Source organism: Gambusia affinis, linkage group LG14, assembly GCF_019740435.1.
Source record: "Gambusia affinis linkage group LG14, SWU_Gaff_1.0, whole genome shotgun sequence".
Classification (NCBI taxonomy): Eukaryota; Metazoa; Chordata; class Actinopteri; order Cyprinodontiformes; family Poeciliidae; genus Gambusia; species Gambusia affinis.
The window spans coordinates 20627163-20648434 of record NC_057881.1 but is presented as its reverse complement, the minus strand read 5'-3'; the positions used below and the strand labels follow the sequence as shown (position 1 = coordinate 20648434).

Sequence of the window (21272 nt, the reverse complement as noted above, 5' to 3'; positions counted from 1 at the left end):
TTTTGTGACCTGGCGGCATATTTTATAATTCACAACTAAGCATCAAATACAGCACAATTCCTTATTCTGAGGGAATTTTTGGCGTTGGTATTTGGATTACAAATATGAGCAGAACTTTAATATTCCGCTATTATAGAAAAAAAACACAATTTCGCAAGTGTGGTGTTTCCATTAAATAAGCAATGCTACTAAAATCACACTTGAATAAATTTGTCCATGCAATAAGTCATTCAAAAATTGCCATGCCATCATCTTGCTACCACTTCCTGTCGTCGTCGTTTTTGGGCAGTAGCAACATCCGGTTGTTGATCATGTGACTCGTGTGAGCCAGAAAAAAGGGTTTCCAACACAGTTTTGTGAAATTCATCTGAAAAACGACCTCATCCTAGCAGAATAACTTTTATCTGAAAACTTGAGCTATTTTGAAATTGGTGTGTTTCCATGCTTGTTTATTTGTGGACACAAACTTTTTCCATTTCAAGTTATGAAAAAATTCCAGTTCCACTTGTAGATCATTTATCCTTTAACATGGGAAATATGATAAGTGTTACAAGGGAAAGAATCGGTAGTTTTTCATCAATATTAGGGAAGTATTGACTTAAAAACCTCCTATATTTAGCTGAAAAGTTATTTGCAAGTTAGTTTTCTCTTATTTTAATTTTAATTTTAAGACATTTGCAGACTTATAAGACTTAGTAAGAGTTTGTGGTTTGCAGGTTACCGGCCTCATTGATTTGGACGTCTTCGTCCAGTATTGAAGTTTGATTCTTGAGCTCAAACAGTTCAGTGTGACATAAAGTGACAAAAACAAATAGAAAATCTTTAAGGGGGAAATCTTGTTTTTGATTCTGATTGTCTGAAATACACATCAGTCCATCTGTAATGTATCTGCATTAAAATCAGAGTCACACGACTCCGGCGGTATCTGTATCACCTCCAGCATTACGACTGACTCGACGTGCCGTTCTCCCACGGCGTGCGAAGGCATCTCCGCCTGCCGTCCTCTCTCCTCATCCTGACTCTTTCTGTATGTCAGGAATCTTGACGCAGAATCGGCACGTTGGGGCCGATCTTCCTCAGTGTGCTCTCATTCTGTCAATGCACTGAGCTCTGGAGGCGTGTGTGTGTGTGTGTGTGTGTGTGTGTGTGTGTGTGTGTGTGTGTGTGTTGGTCAGCAGGTGGTCACCACAGCCACACCTGCTGTAAACTTGAGCAGGTGAGGGAATATATAAAAGGTCTATTTATAGCTACTTAAACTCACATCCAATGAAAAAAAAAATATTTTTTCCTGCTTCACAAGTAGAAGGTTAGTGTGGTATTTCTCTGTCAGACGCAGGGAATTTCATTTAATTCTTCTTCTTTTCTTCTTCTTCCCTTCAATTTCTTGTCTAAATTAAATGCCAGCGATTAGTTCCGCTTTATTTGTTTGTGTGTATTTTGTTGGCAATGAGTGATTCTCCTTATTTAAGCCGACCTGCTGAAGGAGCTCTAAAGAGCAACATTAATCACACTGAATGAGTGTGAAGTTCTAGAGATGAAAACGGCTCACAGTTCTAGCCGCCTCGTTTGGCACAGTCAGCCTGACGCACTTCCAGCTACGGCGTTACAAAGCTGCGTGTATGTGTGTGTGTGTGCGTGTGTGTTTTTACGTTGTGTTTATGTGCCGCGGGGCGGCGGAGCTCCCTTCATTTATCTCTGTTTTGTGTCGAGGCAGATCAAATGAGATTAGACTGACTTCCAGCCACTGAGCAGGAATCTTATATTGTATCTTCCGATATGCAAAAGTATTGAGTTTTTCAAATCTTTAATTTTTTATGTTACAATCACAAATATTTTTGCTATTATGAAGGGTTTTTTTCGTTTAGGGTGCACTCATTACAGTTTTCCAGTCAGTCACCAATTTTTACAAAGCCTGACCAGGTGATTCTGAGTTTAGTCCAGAGCAATTTCTTTAGTTGGAAAAAGGTAAAAAGAATTCAGACAGCCTCCTTTGCCCACATTTATTTGTAAAAATGCTGAAAAATATGCATAACAGGGCTTTCAACTTCACAAATGTTTAAGACTTTGTGTTGGCCTGTCATAAATTTCTGTCGACTACACTAAACTTTGAGGTAATAATGTGAAAAAATATGAATGCTTTCAAGCAGTGTCAAAATTTTGAGCTAAATTTAAAGGGACGGTATCATGTAAAATCAACTTTTTTAAGCTTTATATCATGTCATAATATTATCCCCTCATCTAAAACACACCTGGAGTGTTGCTTGGATTCTTTCATGCATGTTTGAGAAATCCTTTAATCTCCATGGCAACCATTCAGTTGTGAAAAAAATGCGTGGGTGGACCTAGCCCCGCCTTCAACACCAAGCTCCTCCTCTGAGTTGCAGTTTCCAAGCTTCCACCTCACAGTGCAGTCCTCGACTCCCCCACTCAGCTCCTTCAGACTAGCCAGCAACAATTAGCAAACACCTGGTGGAACTGCGCATCAACTGAGCTGCTTCTCAGTGAAACTCTGGTAAAAATGTCGTCAAAAGGTTAATAGAGGAGCCATGTTGTGATGACTTCCTGAAGGTGGAGTTTCAGAAAGAGCAGGAGTTTCTTAAAGAGACGGATGCCAAATTTCAAAGCCTTAAATCAGGAAGTCAAATTTCTTTTAAGTCATATTTGATATATCTATAGCATTTTTTAGGACAACTGAAGGTAACATAGTTACTTAATTATGCTCTAAAATGGCAGAATGTGTCTGGAAAACACACACTCTCCCTTTAATAAACACAGCTGCTTTGGGAAAAAGTAAACAGATGTATAAAGCAACAGATTAAGACGTAATCACACGTTTGGCAAAGTCCTCGGCTGCCACCAGAAGGCGTACTTTACGTGACAACGAAACACGTATTCGCCGCCGTTTCTCCGCCGGGACAGTCTCACAGTTAACACGAGACAGAGTGAGCAACGCCGAGCGGATTGTAAACGCATCGCACTTCATGTCGAGCAGCTATCAGCTTGTCAGAGGGAATCTGGCTTATTACCACACGGGATCGCCACCGTCAATCGGCCTCTCTGTCTCACGCTCTCTTCTGTTTGTTAAGTAAATACTCGGGCCTTTGGCGCTCCAGAAGGCCGGATCTTTCACATCAGGAGGTTGGTGAGACAGAGAGCGGGATTCTCATCCGCCAGTCACCCAGTGGAGCCTCAACATCAGACTTTACATTGTTTATATTTTATATATTTGTGATTAGTAAACACATTTTTACTTGATTGCTTTACTTTCTTTGGCAAATTAAAGCTTCACTAGAGAGTCATTTCGATTGCAAAGTTAGTGTAGCTGTCCTCAATCTAGGAAAATATGCAAATAAACTAAAAACATTTAGGTTCACATTCTTTTTTTAGCACTAGATAGACATTCCTAAATTTAATGTTAACCAATTTATGAGACTATGCTACGGCAGTAAAAGTTTTCTTAAAGCCTTTTACACTGCTTGGTGTAATAAATAGTAAATGTTTACATTCTTCTTAATAAAACTCCTACTTATGTTTGAAATAATTCCCAATTATTCCAATCAGATTGGATGCAGGAATCAGTTTATGTCTTTCATAGGTTCTGATTGGATTCACGTTTGGACAGTAAGCGGGCCGGTTCCATCGCCCCAGCCTCCCTGTCTGCACTCCATGATGCTGCCACCGCCGCCATGTTTTCAGGTTGCAAATTTTAAATTAGACTTCATCTTGATTATCTACACCCTCCATTCTATTGTTGTCTTGCTTTCTCAAAGACTGTCAAAAGGTAGAGTTTCGCTCAGATCTGACCAGAGCACCTCCTCTTTGCCGTGCCCCACAAACTGCAAGCAGGACTTTATTGGAACTTTCTCTCCAAAAATGGTTTTCCTTTTGCCACTCAGAGTACAGGTCACGAGTCAAATTCATGACCGAAATAGAGACACGCATTATGAGATAGTACGTTTCGCCACTTTAAATTAATATGCACTATTTTGGGTTGTGGTTAGAAACTAGCTTACTGGAGGGAAAACAAAAAACAAAAACAGCCAATTACTGGGTAAAATTGTAGATTTCACACAGAAGATCTCGAGAACCCGTCCCAGTAAGATGACTTCATTTAAAATTATGTGGAAAAACTTGAGTATTTATGAATATGGATAGATTTGTACCTTCTTCCCTGCTAATTTCTTGCTAACAGACAAACAGGCGGAAAATTTACAGACATCCTAGGTTTAACTATAGTATTTGACATTTTGTTGTTGAATATAATCCATAAAAGATTGTACGCAGCGTCCAAATAGGATCCAGCATATGGGTGTCACAGACAGTTGAACACGTCTCCGCCGTCCCGTTGAGACAGTTGGGGCCGTCAGTTGTCATGGGAGTGCTGTCAATGATCCTCCGTCTCCGCGCTGCACTCTCTCCTCCATCTGTCTCCTGAGCAGCCTCTCTGTTCTAACAATCTCTTATCTCAGAGTGTTTATCTTGGCCAAGAACATCGCATTAGTCCGAAGGGAAGACATCATTAACTAGCTGCGGACTCGATCTGTTTACTGACCGCGCCCGGCTGGGAAAAAAAGAAAGAAAGAGAGGAAGAATTAAAAAAAGATCACATGAAAGGACGACATGATCCTCTCTCACGCAAACACCTGGTCTCTCTTCTTGGAGTCCGTCCAGAGCTAATTCATTAGCACGCTCGCCGAGAACAGCGTAATAATCCGAAACAACAACAGAAAGGAAAACTAACTCATGGTATGTTCTCATTCTACCTGCACAATATATGTCTATTCGTAGTTGCCTGTTTGTACATTTTATGTTTGGAACATTTTTTTTCCTAACGGTAGAAATAAAGGTTTAATAACTACAAACTAGGGATGCACCGATCCACATTTTTTTCCACTTCCGATACCGATATCTGGGGTTTAGTATCGGATGATTCCGATCCGATACAGAAAATCAGGCTGAATTGACTCAAAGCGTTTCTTTTTTTAAATAAATGTACTGAATTACAAATTTATTTGATAACCAGTAAATCACATTTAAATACACCAATAGTTTCAAAAGCTTGGTCAAACATGTAAAAATTTGCCAATTTGTTCGGTGCAATTAGGGAGTATAAATAATTAAGAAACTTACTAAAACAAACTACAACAAACCTTCTTTCAAGTGGTTCATGAAGTGCAATTAAGCATAGAATTAGGGTGAACAGATCTTCCCTGATCACTGATACTAGATCTAGAAGTTTTATGTGATGTCAGAACTGATACAGATATTAATATCGGATCAATGCTTCTCTCCTTCAATGCAATCCATTGTTTTGTTTTCTATTCCTGTGTCATTCTCTCCCAGCCGGTAAAATACGAAAAACATTCGTAGTAATGATAGTAATAAAATAATATGAATAAAGATTTTTTATTCTGTCATTTATTACAATCTGTTGTGTTGTGAAACTGTATTTGCCGCCTCAGAGCTTTTTAATGGTTCCTCTCTTTCATACTTAGATGTTTCAGATCGTTAAACAAAAATAAGCCGAGTAAACAGAAAAGGCAGTTTTATGATGATGGTTTGTTTTTCGCTGCCATAAAGAATTAGTGGTTGGTTACGGAGAGTCTTTTATCTTGTTGTGGAGGAATTGTTTTGTTCTTGTTTACAGAACTGCTCTAATTCAGCTGCAACAAAGAGTTTTGAACTCGTTTAAAGTCCTGCCATAGCACCTCAGTTGAATTTATCTCCAGACTTTGACTAAGCCGTCGCCTATAAGGGAAGGTTGCCAACTTTTCCATTTTTTTTTTCTTCATTTGTGTATAATAGACTCTGTCTGTGGCTTGCTGGAGTCAAAACGAATGAGCAAACCCATTCCATACAGATCTGTTCAAACTATTCCGATGAAGGACATGCTGCTATTTTGCTTTTCGGAGCTCTTTTACCGTACTTCCTGTTTGTCAGACAGGTTCTGTTTCAATTATGTATTGATTCTGCAAGTCCTGGCATTAATATGATCTCAATATTGCTGTTGAAATGATTAAAATGTGGTTAGTCAATGCTAAGGGAAGAGTGGAAACATTCACATTTCTGCTTATTTCTGCTCATTTGGACTTGGCACGTCATTTTGTATTTACTCATGTTAGCTTGTCTGATGTAAAGATTGAAGCAATACGGCAAAAACGGAAGATTTCTGTAAGTCAAAAATATTCTAATCTTACTCCTGTTTGAGTAATGACAGAGTTTTATACCTAAAATTGTTGTTTCCATTAAGAATGAGTGAGAAATGTCAGTGTTCAGCAGCCCAGGACATTATGCATCATTATCAATGTCATCATTATCATTATTCCCTCCAACTGGATCGCAATTCATTAGGGATTTCTCGCCTTGTTGCTCCTCTGCTGTGATTGATTACTCCACTCCGGCCCGTTGGCTCGCAAATCGCTACAAAAGCCTCTTCTTTTTCTCTCTCTTGTCACACGAACCCTGGATATGCCTGCGACATGCTTTAATCTCTGAGATCCGTTTGAGCCAACGTCAAACCCAAACCAAAGTCGATGTGCTCCAGGAAAAAGACGCAACGGCGCCTCTACGTTCGCTCAGACACATGTACTGGTAAAGCGACTTACAGCATTTCCAGAATCAGGAGGTAATTATCGGCCTTGTCTTGAACTGGCCATATGTGCAATCTGCCAAAACAGGAAAACAGAAAGTGCCTGCCAAAGCAGATTTGTGCTGCCATGCTCACGGCGGGCTCGGTTTGAGATGTCTAGAAACCAGAAAACGAGTGAAATCAAACGTGGCTGATGATGAATTACCCAAACAGTCAGTAATTAAGTCATAAAGAATCTCGGATTCAAGATCTTATAAAGAACTCCACGAAACATAATCAAGTCATTGGGGCACAGGAATCATAATTCCCACTAAGAGACAAATGACATTGCTGAAAATTGTTAAAAATGTGAAGCCTTTTATGTTGGATCTAATAACTGAACCAGTGCTGGAGAAAGTCTGACATTGTCCTATGACAGATAATATTACAGAAGACAGAGGGAAATATGTGAATTCAAGACACGAAGCTGTGGCCTCTGGCTGCACACAGAGTAGAAATAGTTTAAAATGGTTTAATTAAATAAGACCCACTAAAATGAGTGGAGATGTTCCAGCTGTGTCTTACATGCCACCCTGAAGACTGCTTGATTTCAGTGAGTGTCCTTACAGCCAGGAAATGGCTGCCTTGCATGGCAACACGACTCCTGTTCAGATTGTGACAGCCTTACACTTTAATGCAACAGATTTCCACAAACTAAGTGCATGTTTCAGAAATGCATCTCTCCCTTCACATTGAAGTGACAAGAAAAAAGTGGTAAACTTTTAGCACCGTCATCTTTTATTAAAATGTTCAAGTACACAGAAGTATAGAATCCTCTTATTAGATTTGCAGGGTTTATAGGACTCTGGTGTCTACTTCCAGCAGTCACTGAACGCGAGGCGGGGTTCCTGAGTCGAAAGATCCTCCATGCCAGGATTCAAACCCAGAACCTTCGTGCCACTCTGTAGTACAATAAAGTAACTACGTTACCTTCTGTTGTTTTAAAAACGCTACATGTATCCAATATGACATTTTAAAAAATTGTCTTCGATATTTAAAGTCTTGAAATTGGACCCCTGTCTCTTTAAAAACTCCTGCTCCTTCTGAATCTCCGCCTTCAGGAAGTCATCACAACATGCCTCCGCTATTAACCCGTTAGCAACGTTTTTACCAGCTGAGAAGCAGCTTCTCTAACGACTTTGGCAGAAGCACAGTGTTTGCTAATTGCTTCTGGCTAGTCTGGGGGAGCCGAGTCGGGGAATCGCATGGGAGGGTTGTTCTGTGAGCTCCAAGGACGCAAAAATATTTTGACCAGGATACTTTAGCAAATTGCAGCCTTTCTGTAGGTCATCAGGACTAAACCAGCTGATACCACTGACACTGATTAGAGGGATTGCTCCTTTAAATACTGCCAGGTTTTTTGGCAGTTTTCTTGGCTTTCTTTGCCTGAAATGTTTCATTTATGCAGTCAATCCTAGTGTCATTCCAGGTTCTTTCTCTGTACATGTAAATTGCTCGGGCTCCTACTGACAACATTTCAGAAATATATTAAAGAGAAAATAAATGCTCCAGTTCTTATTTTTGATCCGACTTCAACTCCACGGTGGAAACCACGAACACGCTTGCAGCACGTTAAGTGCATTTCATGACGGTCAATTTGGTTTCAGTAACTTTTGTTCCTCGCTTTCCACCACAGAAGCCAAAACATGAACCCATTCTGACATTTTTCCTCGTTGCCTTAACACCAGCTGGCTTGTTATCCCGCGCTGCTGCTCACCCTCCTTCACTTCCATGCTAGCTAGCGCGGGATAATGGTCGCACGCAGTCAGCTTTTATCTGAAAACGTAAAGCCCACGGTTTCTAAAAATACCTCCCAGTTGAACGCGCCTTGTGCTCAACATTACCCGCTGTGTGCTGGTTTCTCACAGACTCTCGCCGTAAAGATGAGGGAAGACTTTCTTTGGGGAGGGGAGGGAGGAGATGAGGCGCGGCTAGATGGAGTCGCAAACAACGTCGGAGGCGGGAAAAGAGCGGGACTGATGATGAAGGGGAGGAATGTCGGGATCTTGACTCGTCAGATCTGTTATTTTTACCCCCCCGTCCACACACACACACACACACACACACCCAGACAGTGACATTCTCAAACTTTCACTCATTACCCCCACTTCACCTCTCCTCCCCCTCTTTCTGTTTGAAGCTCCCAATCTCTCTTCCTCCCACACTCTGTCTGTCTCCTGAGGTTTCTTCTTTCCTGGCTTTGTTTCTTCTTCCTCTTCCTTCCTGCCCCTCCATCCCTCTTCCCCCAAACACACACTTCTATGTGTGTGTGGTTATATGTTTCATTTTACCTCTCTTTTTATCTTGTCGCTGTCTGCTAGGGTGGCATTTCCTTCCCTCCACTTTCAGCTGCTCTTCTTGGTTTAGCACAGCTGTCACAACTCTTCTCACTCACTTTTATTCTGCTTTTTACACACACACACACACACGCACACACACACACGCAAGTTTGTATTTTTGTCCATCTTAGGACTTTGCATTGACTTCCATTCATTTTAGTAACTGCATTGATACCTAAATCAGACGTTTTTCCTAAAAAAAATTACTTTTATTAGCTAAACACCATGTTATAATGTTATTCCCTCATCATATACATACCTGCAGTGATGCTTTGATTTTTTATTTCATGCATATTTGAGAAATTCTTTAAGCATTCAGCTGTGCAAAACGCATGGGTGGGTCTAGCTCCACCTCGGAGCTGCAGTTTTCAAGCTTCTGCCACACAGAGCAGTCACTCCCACATTCAGTTCCTTCAGACTAGCCAGCAGCAATTAGCAAACACCTGGTGGGACTGCGCATCTCCTGATCTAATTATAGGAGCTCCTTGCCATTGCAACGCTGGTAAAAACATTGTTAAAGGGTCAATAGAGGAGTCGTGCTGTGATGACCTCCTGAAGGAGGAGGTTCAAAAACAACAGGAGTTTCTTAAAGAGACAGAGTCTCAATTACATGGCATTATGTATAGAAGTCAAGTAAGTCAACTTTGAGATATGCAGGACTTTTAGAACAGCTGAAGGAAACTGTGCTATAAAGTGATCCAACGTGGCTAGAAAAACACTCAAAACTGCTCCTTTAATTCACGCCTTTCCTCTAAACCTGACCGCATCAGAACAGGGCTTTGTCTTCCCAATGTTAGTAAATATGCCACAAACAGTCATAAATAGGACAGTTAAACAAGCACACACACACACACACACACACACGCACACACACTCCTCTCCCTCCCTGCTTCCTCTTCTGCCAACTTCTCACTTTTCCTCCCTCCTGTCGGTGTCTTGGGTCACTTCCTTTTTGCACAAGATTGCGCAAACACACCCGTAGATGTGCACACACACTCGCCTCTCTCTACATATTTGCTTTTCTCACACATCTTTATCTTCACATTACCACTTTTCTCTCCTCCACACTTTTTTACCCAATAGCTCTCTCTCTCTCTCTCTCTGGGGCTTTTTTGCTCTCTCTTCCAACACACTGGTACAGCCTCTCTCTCTCTCCTATCCTCCCTCCCAGATATACACACACATACACCCACTCTCTCCCTCTCTCAGTCCTCAGCTGCACCTCAGCACGGTAAGTCGCTGCTTCGTCGCGGCTGCAGCGCAGAGCGGCGAGCGGCGACGGGGGTTCTGCCGGCTCGCCATCACCCTGTGACCAATCACAAAGAGCAAACAAGACGCTGGAGGAGGAAGAAGAGGGTGGAGGTTGGTGGAGGGAGAAAGCCGAAGTCTCATCTTCCTCCCTGGGAGTCCAAACAACCCCGGTCTTACTGACAGAAGGAGGAGGAAGATCTGTTTTCACACTGTCCTGACTCAGTTTGTCACCTCCAGCAGAAGTAGCAGCAGAGGATGCACGGGGAAAGAAGAAAGTTCTCTCTCCTAGTAACTCAGCCCTGCGTCAATTATTAGGAGCCGAGGAAACTTTTTCAAGAAAGGAGAGGAAGGGCGGGGGGGCGGCGGACGGTCCTAAGGGAGAAAGCTCCCCTCGCCCTCTTCCTCCCCCCTGTCCGCCCCCTCTGTCCACGCGACGCTGCTTTCCTGTTTTTCGGGGGGGTGGGTGATATTTGTCAGGGAGAAAAGCAGCGCCCCAAGTTCCCCGCGCCCCCCATGTGGCAGGAGGCTCTGTGGACCCGCGGACGCTACCTGCTGGAGAAGAGCGATGGGGCCGGCGAGGGGGCCGAGGGGCCCGACGGCCTGGGGGACGGCGGCGGCCCCGGGTTCCAGGGCGAGGCGTGCCCGGAGGCGGAGAAGCCCCAGGACTGGCTGTACGAGTCGTACTACAGGATGAGCCAGCAGCATCCGCTCATCGTGTTCCTGCTGCTGATCGTCATGGGAACCTGCCTGGCGCTGCTGGCCGTGTTCTTCGCATCAGGATTGGTGAGTGCGCGGCGACGGGCGTGAAGAAGTGCAAGTGCAGCAATTTGGAGGTGTGGTAGTTAAAAGCCCAGAACGATGAGGTCAGGAGGAGTTGAAGCCTGAGAATAACAACAACAGAGGCAGCGTGCCGCTACGCTTTCCTCACAGAGCAAACAGAAGGACTCCTCCTGCATGTGAAATATGCCATTTCTACATTTGGGTGGTGCACTTCATTTTACTTCCCATACTTGGTCCAACCCCCCCGAAAAACAAGCGTATAACGATGTATTTTGCGCCATGATTTATGCTGTGAAGGAAGCTAGAAAGAGGGGGGGAAAAAACATGTTTTCAAGTTCGAGTTTATTTGTGTAGAACAGAACATTTCTGCAACAAGGCAGTTCAAACTGCTTTACGTCATAAAAGCACAAACATAAAAAGTCAGAAAAATAACATACAGTTGAGAAGCCACATTTTGAGTCCCATCATCACAATCATCAACACACGTAAAATATATCAGTCAGTGTTCCATGAATTATGTTCAAAAGCAACTTTTCCAAAGCAAATTAGTGGCATTCACACATTTCTAATACTTTTTTGGTTTGTTATTTCTGTTCACTTGACTTGTGCTGCTTGGCCAGGTCACTCTTGTGAAAGAGTTCATAATCTTAATGAGTTTTTTATTTGGTTAAATAATTTTAAAATATATATATTTTTTTGGAAATCGCGATTGTTTCTCTTTTTTTTCTTCCCCGGCTATATATAATTTTTTTTGTTTATTTATTTGAACTGCGTTTGAGGGTTGCTACTTTTAATATGTCGTTGTGCTTTCCTGCACAATGACAAAGGACGTCTGACTGTAAAGGTTTAATTAAAAAAAGAAAAAGCTTTTAAGTGCAATATCTGAGTATTGTTTTTAAAAAACGTTAAAATATGCAATATGCAAGTCTAGACTGCAAAGCCTGCAAATTCTACATGCCAAAGGGCAATAAAACTGTGTGTAAGGCGAATCCTTTTTCAGGAAAAAATGTTAATGTTCACTTTTTATCAATGAATAAAGTGCAGAAAAAAAACATTCCTGCTCTCCTTAATAGACTATTTTGGTATTAGGACAATCAAACACTTCATCTCCACTGACTACAAAACATCACTATGACTCCCAGTCACAAGAAAGAGATTATTTGACATTTTAAGTCTGTCAGAGGTATGGATCATTTTGAGCCCAAAGGACGTTGGGAGCTTTAAGTCGCCTCTTTCCTCCTCTTTTGATGTTGGGAACGTGTAAGTCGTGGCTAATCGGATGTCCGTTGTGTTGCGGGTCTTTGGTGAACAATGCCAGAACGCTTTAACTGCATCTTTTACGGCCACAGTCTGTGAGCTCAGCGCTGCTCGGCTTTGTGAACCTCCCGATTTAATCTAAGCAACAGCCTCACCTCTCACGTAAATGAAACGCACATCTGTGCTGCCATTTCAGTTCTGTGTACGTCTGCGACTCTCGGAGAGAAACCCTAAGCTCCTCATCTGCGGCGTTCTCCTGTCGGATTGACAAAACTGATCCGGACCAGTTTGTCGATCTCGAGTGGAGTTTCAGAATCGCGTCCCATAATGCGTCCAGGCTGTGGGTCTGATGGTATGTTGCTGAAAATCCTCTATATTGAAGCACTTGTTCCTCTACAGCCTGTCGGTGACAGCGCTTTCATCCAGGCACATGCTGGCTTTTAAAGCGAGCGTACAGATCGCCTCACTCTGTTAGCCTGCAGGATGTTGTTGTCCATCCAGGAAGTTCACTTCATACTCATTCAGGGTTGAAACGATTCAGGTTAATCGTGATATAGCGATTATTGAAATAGTTAGTAACTCTTTTAGTAATCGATAAACTGGAGTACAAAAACAATTAAATAAAAAAGGCAATAACTCTAACCCTACCCAATTTTCTGGAAGAAGAACAGACTCAAAGCGGTAATTAAGACAAAACTGTACAAAAACTACATACGTTTTAGATTTAAACAAAGAAGAAAAACCTTTGTCTGTAAGTTTGTTCTACCCAGAACCAAGTTTTAGCTTCATCTGGTTCAAATTCAGTATAAAATCTCCAATTATTCATAATTTAATCCAGGAAATAGCCATCAGATTATCTCTAAACTCATCAGATTATCTCTAAACTGTACTGACGCTGAGGACGGAGGTTTTCACATTTTTAAAAGTGTTTTTCTAGCTGCAGATGCATCCTTTGCTACAAATGATACTCTGAAAGAAAGCCGTTATTGCATTTTAATTCAATAAAATGCTTATTTTATCACATCAAAAAGGAATTGAATTATTTGTTCATTTGTATTTTCAATATTGTATAAAAAAATTTAAAAAAGGCTTAAGCGGTTAGATGAATAATCTGCGGAAATTGCAAATTGTTGTCCATCCGATTAATCGTCAGATTAATCGATTACGGAAATGATCGCTAGCACCACAAGAGAGCTATTAGCTCATCATGAGTGAGCTCTAGCTTAGAAGATGTGTCACTATTTCTGAATTTTCCCTCTCATTGTTTGCTGTGAAAAACAACATTTTGCCTTCCTGAGCACATTCTGCGATTCACAAAGGAGAGAAACTCGTTGCTCTTTCATAAAGTCCCACTTGGTAATCCAGCAATAGATTTATTTCCTGCTGTTTTATTTCTGCAGGGAAGTTTTCAGTGATCTTTGGGACCTGGGGAAAATGTGAATGCTTCTGTAATCTGACTTTACCTGAGCTGGCAGCAGAAAGCCAAGCTTCACTAGCAACACGTTCTCTAAAGTCTGAATGCTACATTATTAAAGAAGTTTATGAATCACTAATTTACACACAAACACAAGCAGGAACTGATTGAATTATCTTCCAGTAATGACTATTAATACAACTCTTGAGCAGCTGGAGGGCACGCCTCACGTATCTTCTGGTGGGAAATGTCTGTCTGCTGGTTTTCATCCAGTCTCCATGGTAGCCAGTTGCTGTCCTGGCCAAAACGCAGCGTTAGAGTCCAACAAAAATAAAAAATAACAATAGTCTCTCATTCTAGTGTCACTTGGCTTGTTTCTGTCTGTAAAATTACTTCCACTACATTCAAAACTAATTAATTTCTTTAAATGTGGCTTTGTAAAACCTTGGCAACTTGGAAACGTTGAAGCTCCAAATGCGCGACCTTTTCTACCTACCGTGGATTAGTTCGTGCCTTCCAGGTGGATGTTTCTTCCTGGCGTTGTTGGGTTAGAGTGATTTTTCTATCTTCTGATCGTAATCTCTTATAATCTAGAGCAAGAAAATGTAGGTTTATGACAGTAATGTACGACATCTAGCTGCAGGGAAAGTTAAATTAACTTTGGTTTAATGCAAGGAATTCAGAACCGAAATGAAGGGGAACTGAGCTTAAAACAAGATTACTGGAAAGTAATATAGAAATGATTATATTATGTCTGATTTGAGTAATTTTAAGACTTTATTCACATTAACTACCAAGAAAATACAGGTTTATCTGTACTGTGCGTTTCAGCAGCAAGGCAGCAACAGGGCAAGTGCTTTACATGACAAAAACTTGAAACGTCAGATAAACACTGCAGTGAAGTGGTTAATAATAATAATAATAATGGAAAATTGGAACATTGAACTTCAGTAAATGATATTCCAGTTCTAGTTCTTATGAAATCATAATTCTATCTCTAGGCAACAATAAGCAAATGGGTTTTTAGCCTTGATTTACAGGAACTCGGTGTTTCAGCAGTTTTGCAGTTTTCTGGACACTATCTTAGGAGCTGAATGCTGCTGCTTCGTGTTTGGTTCTGGTTCTGGGCAGGCAGAGCAGACCGGAACCGGAAGACCTGAGAGGTCTGAAAGGTCGATACACCAACAATGTATTCAATGTCAGCAGCATTTCAAGCTAACAAAAGTATTTCAAAGTCTATTCTTCTGAGTTGAGAACTGGCTCCCTGTTTTCGTTTTTAGTTTTTGAAGGTTACAAACTGGACCAGCTGTAGCGGTCCAGAACAAAAGAGAAATGAACAGAAAGGCAGCGTTCTAATGTGAATATGTGAGAAATTGTTAGGAGGTGGATGTAGGAGAGAAAGGAACGTCAATGCGTAGGCACCACATGGCTAAAGGACAGTTTGACCCGGACCAGTGTGAGTCGTGAGGATAGACAATAATGTTTAAAAAAAATAAAAAATTAAAAGCTGAAAAGCTGCAGGTTTCATTACAATCAAACATCTTGTGTGCCACATGACTCCCATTATCTACTACTGCACAGAGAGTTTTGCTTTTAGCGAGGGGGTTGAACGGGACGGAGCCCATCGCGTGGGGTGCTCAGGGAGGGGCGGCAGTATCCCTTGTGTATGGCTATGCGTGGCGCCATAAGTGGCTTTGAAGCACTTTGGAAAGACAGCCTTGCAGAGTGGATCTGGAGAGCTTAGCTCGCAGCTGTGTGGGCGTCGGTGCTTTTGTCGAGTGAAAAGTGTTGTTTGGCGACAAACACTCAACCGCAAACACGAGCCATTGTTTCTCAAGTGCTGCTTTTGTGTTTTTATGAAATGGCCTCACAAAGGAAGGCCCACTCAGAACCGTTGTTGTTGATATCTCAAATTGATTGTTTTGCGGCTGGATGTTTAAGGACAAGCTGTGGATTTGTTCTGTCGTCTCCACGTGTGCGTCGTGGGGCGACAGCGTAGCACCTGGAGAATAGTCCAGAAGTGGTTTCTACTGAATTTCAGCAAAGTAAATACCTTGTTCTTAGCTGTACTGTCATCCTATTCAATCCCTTTACAGTCATTTAAAGCAAATCATTACATTTTACTGGCCTGCTTCACTTACCAGGACCTTATTTTTTGCTTCTTTTACATTGCGACCCATATCAAAAAGACTATTTCACACTGCAGGAAAATGCAACCCAAATCCACTTTCTTTCTTTTTTTTTCATTTATATATATTGTTGCCCATATTCAACCTGTGTCCAGCTTTTTTCACGGCAGTCTGGACGGCCCATTTCTAAGCTTTTCACCAACCCCCAAAAATCTGAGCCACTTCCATAAGCGGAACTAAATCAGACACGTATCGGATTGTTTTCCGTCTCAGTCTGTACGGTCATATCGCATTTTATACGGCTTTTGTGTCACTGACGAAAGACAATGTGTCAAAAGTGGTAAATCAGGACATTCACAATGGCTGAAAGGGCATCACATCACAATCCCACCACTCGTGGTTTTGACTACACGTCCAAACAGACTTCTCTACAGAAGTTGCAGTCCGTGCTCCACAAAAGCCCATTGCTATTACAAGGTGTCCACACACCCCTAAAAAGTCTTGCATTTATTTATCTGGAATTAAGACTGTAAAATGTCCTAAATTCACAAAGGAAATGTAAATTAAATGTCCATATCAGACAAAAGTTTGAGTTGCGCACAGACATCTCCACTCTCTGCGGTTAAAGGCACTGGTAACAAGCTGCTAATACTTGCATGCTGGCTAGTTTGCTTGCTAGCTAGCAAGCGAACAAACAAACCATTAGCAGCTACAATATGGCTCATTGGCACGTAGCTCGCTAGCTTGCCAAAATGATGTATGAAAGGTAGGTAGCTAGCCCTCTAGCGAGCTTCGTGAAATAATAAATGCACATGTCATGATGTCGGCCTTAAACTCTTCATTTTGACTTGGTTAAACTTCCAGAAACCTTGCATCAGTTGTGTTTTCTTTTCATTAGCCTCCTTGTGACGATACTGTCAGCACCTGAGTAAACTTTAAAATCGACCTATAAACAACTCCATCCGTTATTATTTCCGCAAACAGTGCGCTGCTGTTGTGTGACATCATCGCTCTTCATCTGAGCACGTTGGGTCGCTCTGGGGTCATAAATTGCCTTGCGGCCGGATTTCATTAATAATGTGAACAACCAAGCAAAAAAAAAAGTGCATTTTTACAAAATATCAGAATTGAGCAACAAGGCTTGCTGTGTGAACGTAGCCTTGTTGCCATCATTTGCAAGAAGTTTGGAGTCATCTTACTACTCTTTGTCCTTCTGGAATAACAGTGGCGATGAAATGGTTGTTTGATGCACATTTCTTACTGCTGGACGCAGGAGAATGGCAGGAATAAATAAAAGATGGATTTGGAGTCGGGGGGCAGAGGAAGGAGGGGCAGATATTGTTGTAAGTTTTCTGGCTTTATCGAGGAGCCGGCAGGAACCCGACAAAAAGCAGAACGAAAGCTCCTAAAGTTGCAGCGCACTTTCATCTTTCTGCACAGATCAGGGCTTGAATGGGTGACTGTGGTATTTTTAAGAGACATAGGCGCCGCCACCCTTTATGCTGGTTTGTGTGTGTCTGTTTGTGCGGACGTGCATCTGCGGATCTGTGTGTGTATCCTTTGGGTGAGTTTCTCAAAGGAAGTCTTGCATTTCCTTCACAAGCTTATCTGCAATCTTCAGGGACAATGTTCCCCTTCTTTTGCCTTTTTTTTTTTTTGAAATTGCAAGTGTAACGTAACGCTGGTGTATGTGTCCATCTGTGGGTATACAATCTTTGCAATTAACATGGCAATGTACATCTTAAAACTCAATTTGACAGACTAATTGAGGTCTACATAACATCTGATAATAGTTCTCTAAAATAGTTCCTCTTACTTGGGTGATTGATTGCGCGGCTGCTTTCTGTTGACGAGTTTCTGCCATCTTTGACTGATGCGCAACATTGTTTTCCAGTTTTACAGTCTGTTGATTTTAATGTAAAGAGAAAACCTGGGGTTTTGTTTCAGCCCATTGACAGCTTGATAGATGCGGCGGAGAGTCTGGTTCTGTGCTGATGGATCTGTAGCTGTTAGTCAGCCTCGCATTGACGCAGATGAAAAAAAAAGCATAAATGGATCTGATATCCTGCACAAATTCTCAAATTCTACTAGCACTGGAAGTCTGCCTGGACTTTAAATCACAAATTAAAACCTGCGAGCATAAAGAAGCTCAATTAAATTTTTTATTTTTTTTTGTCATAAACTGAAGGGTAGATTCACATGTTCTAAAACATTTCAGGATTTTCATAGAGACGTTAAAACTTCACGACGAGTTCATTTCTGACCTGCAGTCGGTAAGTCTCTCTCTGTGTAGTTTATGGAAATGGAGGTTTTTGTCTATTAAATGAGTAATGCAAAGTACAAGTGTACAATAAAGTAGCACTTACTTTAACCGCTATATCACAGATTTTAATAATAATGTTAAGAAAAAAAATCAACACCATCATTGCTGTTTCTCCAAGAAGAAAAGCAATTCTTCCAACTTATGACAAAATAATTTTTTTACTGCCAAATCTTATGCATGACACACAAATAAGCTGGCTAATTAGTCAGGCTATCTGCTCAGGTAAACAGCCATCAGTCCAGGTTGATTGACCTGCTGCTTGTAGCTTGGCAACTGTAGTTTTTAACAAGGTCCACTTAATAAGTGATGGATGGCCATCCATTAGTTTCCTCACACTGATTCTTCCAGTCTGTCACTGCCGCAAATGTTTTCATTTTTAGGGTACAGTAAATTTCTACCTTTTTTCGTAATTGTATTTCAGGATTCTTTGGCCCAGAGAGGAAGAATCCATTAACTCAAACACCAGATTGTGTTATCCTCGTGTTTATCTTAAGTACCTGTGACATTTGGAGGAAAAAAGCAGGAACACGGAATTCTGAGAACACCGTCCTGAATGGGAAGTTGTAGGTTTGATTTGCTGCTGGGGAAACTGGTGCAATCTGTCAAAGCAAGATGGCATCACGAGTAAAGATCGTGTGGGAAAACTGCCGTAACATCTCACGACATAAGCCTCGAAGTTAGAGCTTGGGTAGAGACGGACAATGACTCCAAACACCGGAAATGAGCTACAAAGTGGACGAAGGACAACAAAATCACAAAGCCCTGGCCTGAATCCCACAGAAAATCTGTGAGTGAAGCTGAAAAGGTGTTTGAGAGAAGTTGGACGGACAATCCGGACTCGATTCCATCGAAGAATTTCTGCAACTCTTGTAAAAAGCCAACAGAGTTTACCAGAAATGACTGACTCCATGACAAGCAGATTATAAATGGAAATTTTACCAAACACTAAGGAAAGGTAACGCTAAGAAAATGCACTTTTATGAATTTGAATAAAACATTGGTATTCTAATTTGGGTAAATTCAGTTTACATGTGTTTCAGTCATAGGCAGTAATATAACATTTTCCTCACACAAAACTGGGTTCTCTGTCAGAGAGATTTAAGATGAGCCATTATATAGCTGAAATCTATATATTTTTTTACGGTCTTCCCAGCTTGCTCTCCTTTAGGATCTGAGCAGTTTCGGGAGAATTTGTTAGCACTTCTCCGCGCTTCGAATGGAGACGCTGAGGGGAAAGCTTGTTGATTATTGATGAATTCCAAAACCAAAGAGGAAGACAGATTGAGGAAATCTGCCTCCTGCCCTGCTTCATCAGCCACAATAAATATTCAACAGGGACCCAACATGGAAAGTAAGGAGAACGCATCACATCCTCCCATCACAACTGTCTCCTTCCCCTCAACTTCTGACATAATTTGGTCTATTTTTGTCTGCTGAATTTCTGTCTCTTGGTGCTGCCGTTATGTCCTCCCCATCCCCAAAGTCCTCCCGTTTCCATTCTCAATAGTAGCTGGATGAAGCAGGCTTAAAATGGGAAATAAAAGAGGGGGGAATTGATTGTTCTGGGTTACAATGCAGTACAATGTGGCGGGCAGGCACGTCGCGGGAAACGGCATTAAACGCCGTCGCCGAGGGTGGGGTTAAGCGGATTAGACGGGGCTCAATCAGAAATAGGCAAAGTGCAGATGCTTCGTTTTTGTTTCCACAAATGAGCGAAAGGCTTAACCCCCACCGAACTCCCACCCCAACGCTGAAGGCAGTGACAAATCCTCCACTTCCCTCGTCGAGACAGCTGCGAACGTGTGTGCTTTTCGAAACATATCCGCTTTGATGCGACAGGGAATGTCCTTGCGAGTGAAATCTCCCCCCGGTGGGGGGGCGTTTGGTGTTCCTTACATTCTTGTTAGGATCCAATCTGGGCTCCGGTCTCCTCACTGTAAAAGCTGCTGCGACAGCCCAAGGGATTCCTTTCCCAGACTGTGACTCATGCCATCGTCTTCTGCACGCCGCTGCTACATTGGCGCTCAGCAAACCGCTTCCAGTCTTATTTTGACTCAACGTTTTTGGCGTTATCCTCGACAAAACCCCGGAAGTCAGACAACGGTCGAAATCGGTGGACGCGGATTCAGAGGCGCGGTTCGGGACGTCTCGTCACGACTACTTTGATGAGGGCAAAAAATAAAAATAAAAATACAAAAATCAAAGGCTTTTCAATACCAAAGCTGATTTTCATTTTACTTTAGAATGACATGTAATCACAAAGCAGCCTTCTAATTTTAGCGCCCGGGGCCTGTCAGCGTAATCATGACTCGGAATAAGTTAAAATGGTTTACGTGGGTGTTTGGGCACAGGGTGAAGCCTGTGAGAGTGCCACTGATGTTCTCGTGGAAGCTCTGTGCCTACTGATTTTTGCATTTGCTCTATAATTTACACATTTTAAAGAGGGCTAAAAAAAATAAATAAAAAAAACCAAGAGAGAACTTTTTGGTACCTGGAAGTCTGCTTTATTATTAGCCGTTTGCTAGTTAGTGCATAGTTTCTGAATCATAGAGGAGACAGCTGGAGGGTTTATTTAGAAACTTTTTGCAGCCACCGTTGGATTTCTAGTACCAGTTGAAAATTGTGGAACTGAGTGGGGGGAAAAAATGGCAACACCCTTTGGCAGGACAAGGGGATTTGTTCTGTTTTTTGTGTTTTTTGTCAGACGGAAATCTTTCAGATAATCAAACACGTTTTCGCATCAGACAGCGATAACCCGATTAAAAACAAAATTCAGGTTTTCACATGATGAGATTGAAAACAAAACCCAAGCCAACTATTAACTTGCCATCAAGTTTTTACAAAAGCTAATGGGCTGGACACACGGGGAGAGACAAACTACAGCAACGGACCGAAGTCGTCGCTGCCTGGTGTGAAACCAGGACAAGATTGTGACAACATGGACAAAAGTTAAAACATTTTTCAACTGTCTCGTGTTGTGTGTCTATGTGTAGGAGCTTGAAATTTCACAACCGCAAATTTTTGCCAGTCGCTTTTATAAGCGGCTGTTGCCTCGTTTCACAAGTTCCACAGGAAATGAATGAGCGACATCGCCTCCCGTGTGTTAAGGACTTAAAAGACAAAAGACTTGTTTCCATCATCGCTTTTTTTT

The 21272-nt window shown here is 41.8% G+C and overlaps 1 protein-coding gene across 5 annotated transcripts in view; it reads left to right on the top strand.

Annotated features, from left to right (window-relative positions):
• The window catches only part of adcy2b (adenylate cyclase 2b (brain)), an 89674-nt gene that overhangs the window by 4985 nt on the left and 63417 nt on the right, over positions 1 to 21272 (top strand). For 3 of the 5 annotated variants that reach the window (XM_044139265.1, XM_044139264.1, XM_044139263.1), the window contains exon 1: positions 10177 to 11001. The exons of the other annotated variants lie outside the window; for them this stretch is intronic. In XM_044139265.1, coding sequence (XP_043995200.1) covers positions 10732 to 11001 — 270 coding nt within the window. In that variant the 5' untranslated portion in view covers positions 10177 to 10731. Of the gene's footprint in view, positions 1 to 10176; positions 11002 to 21272 lie in introns of those variants that run through there. 5 annotated transcript variants of the gene reach the window in all.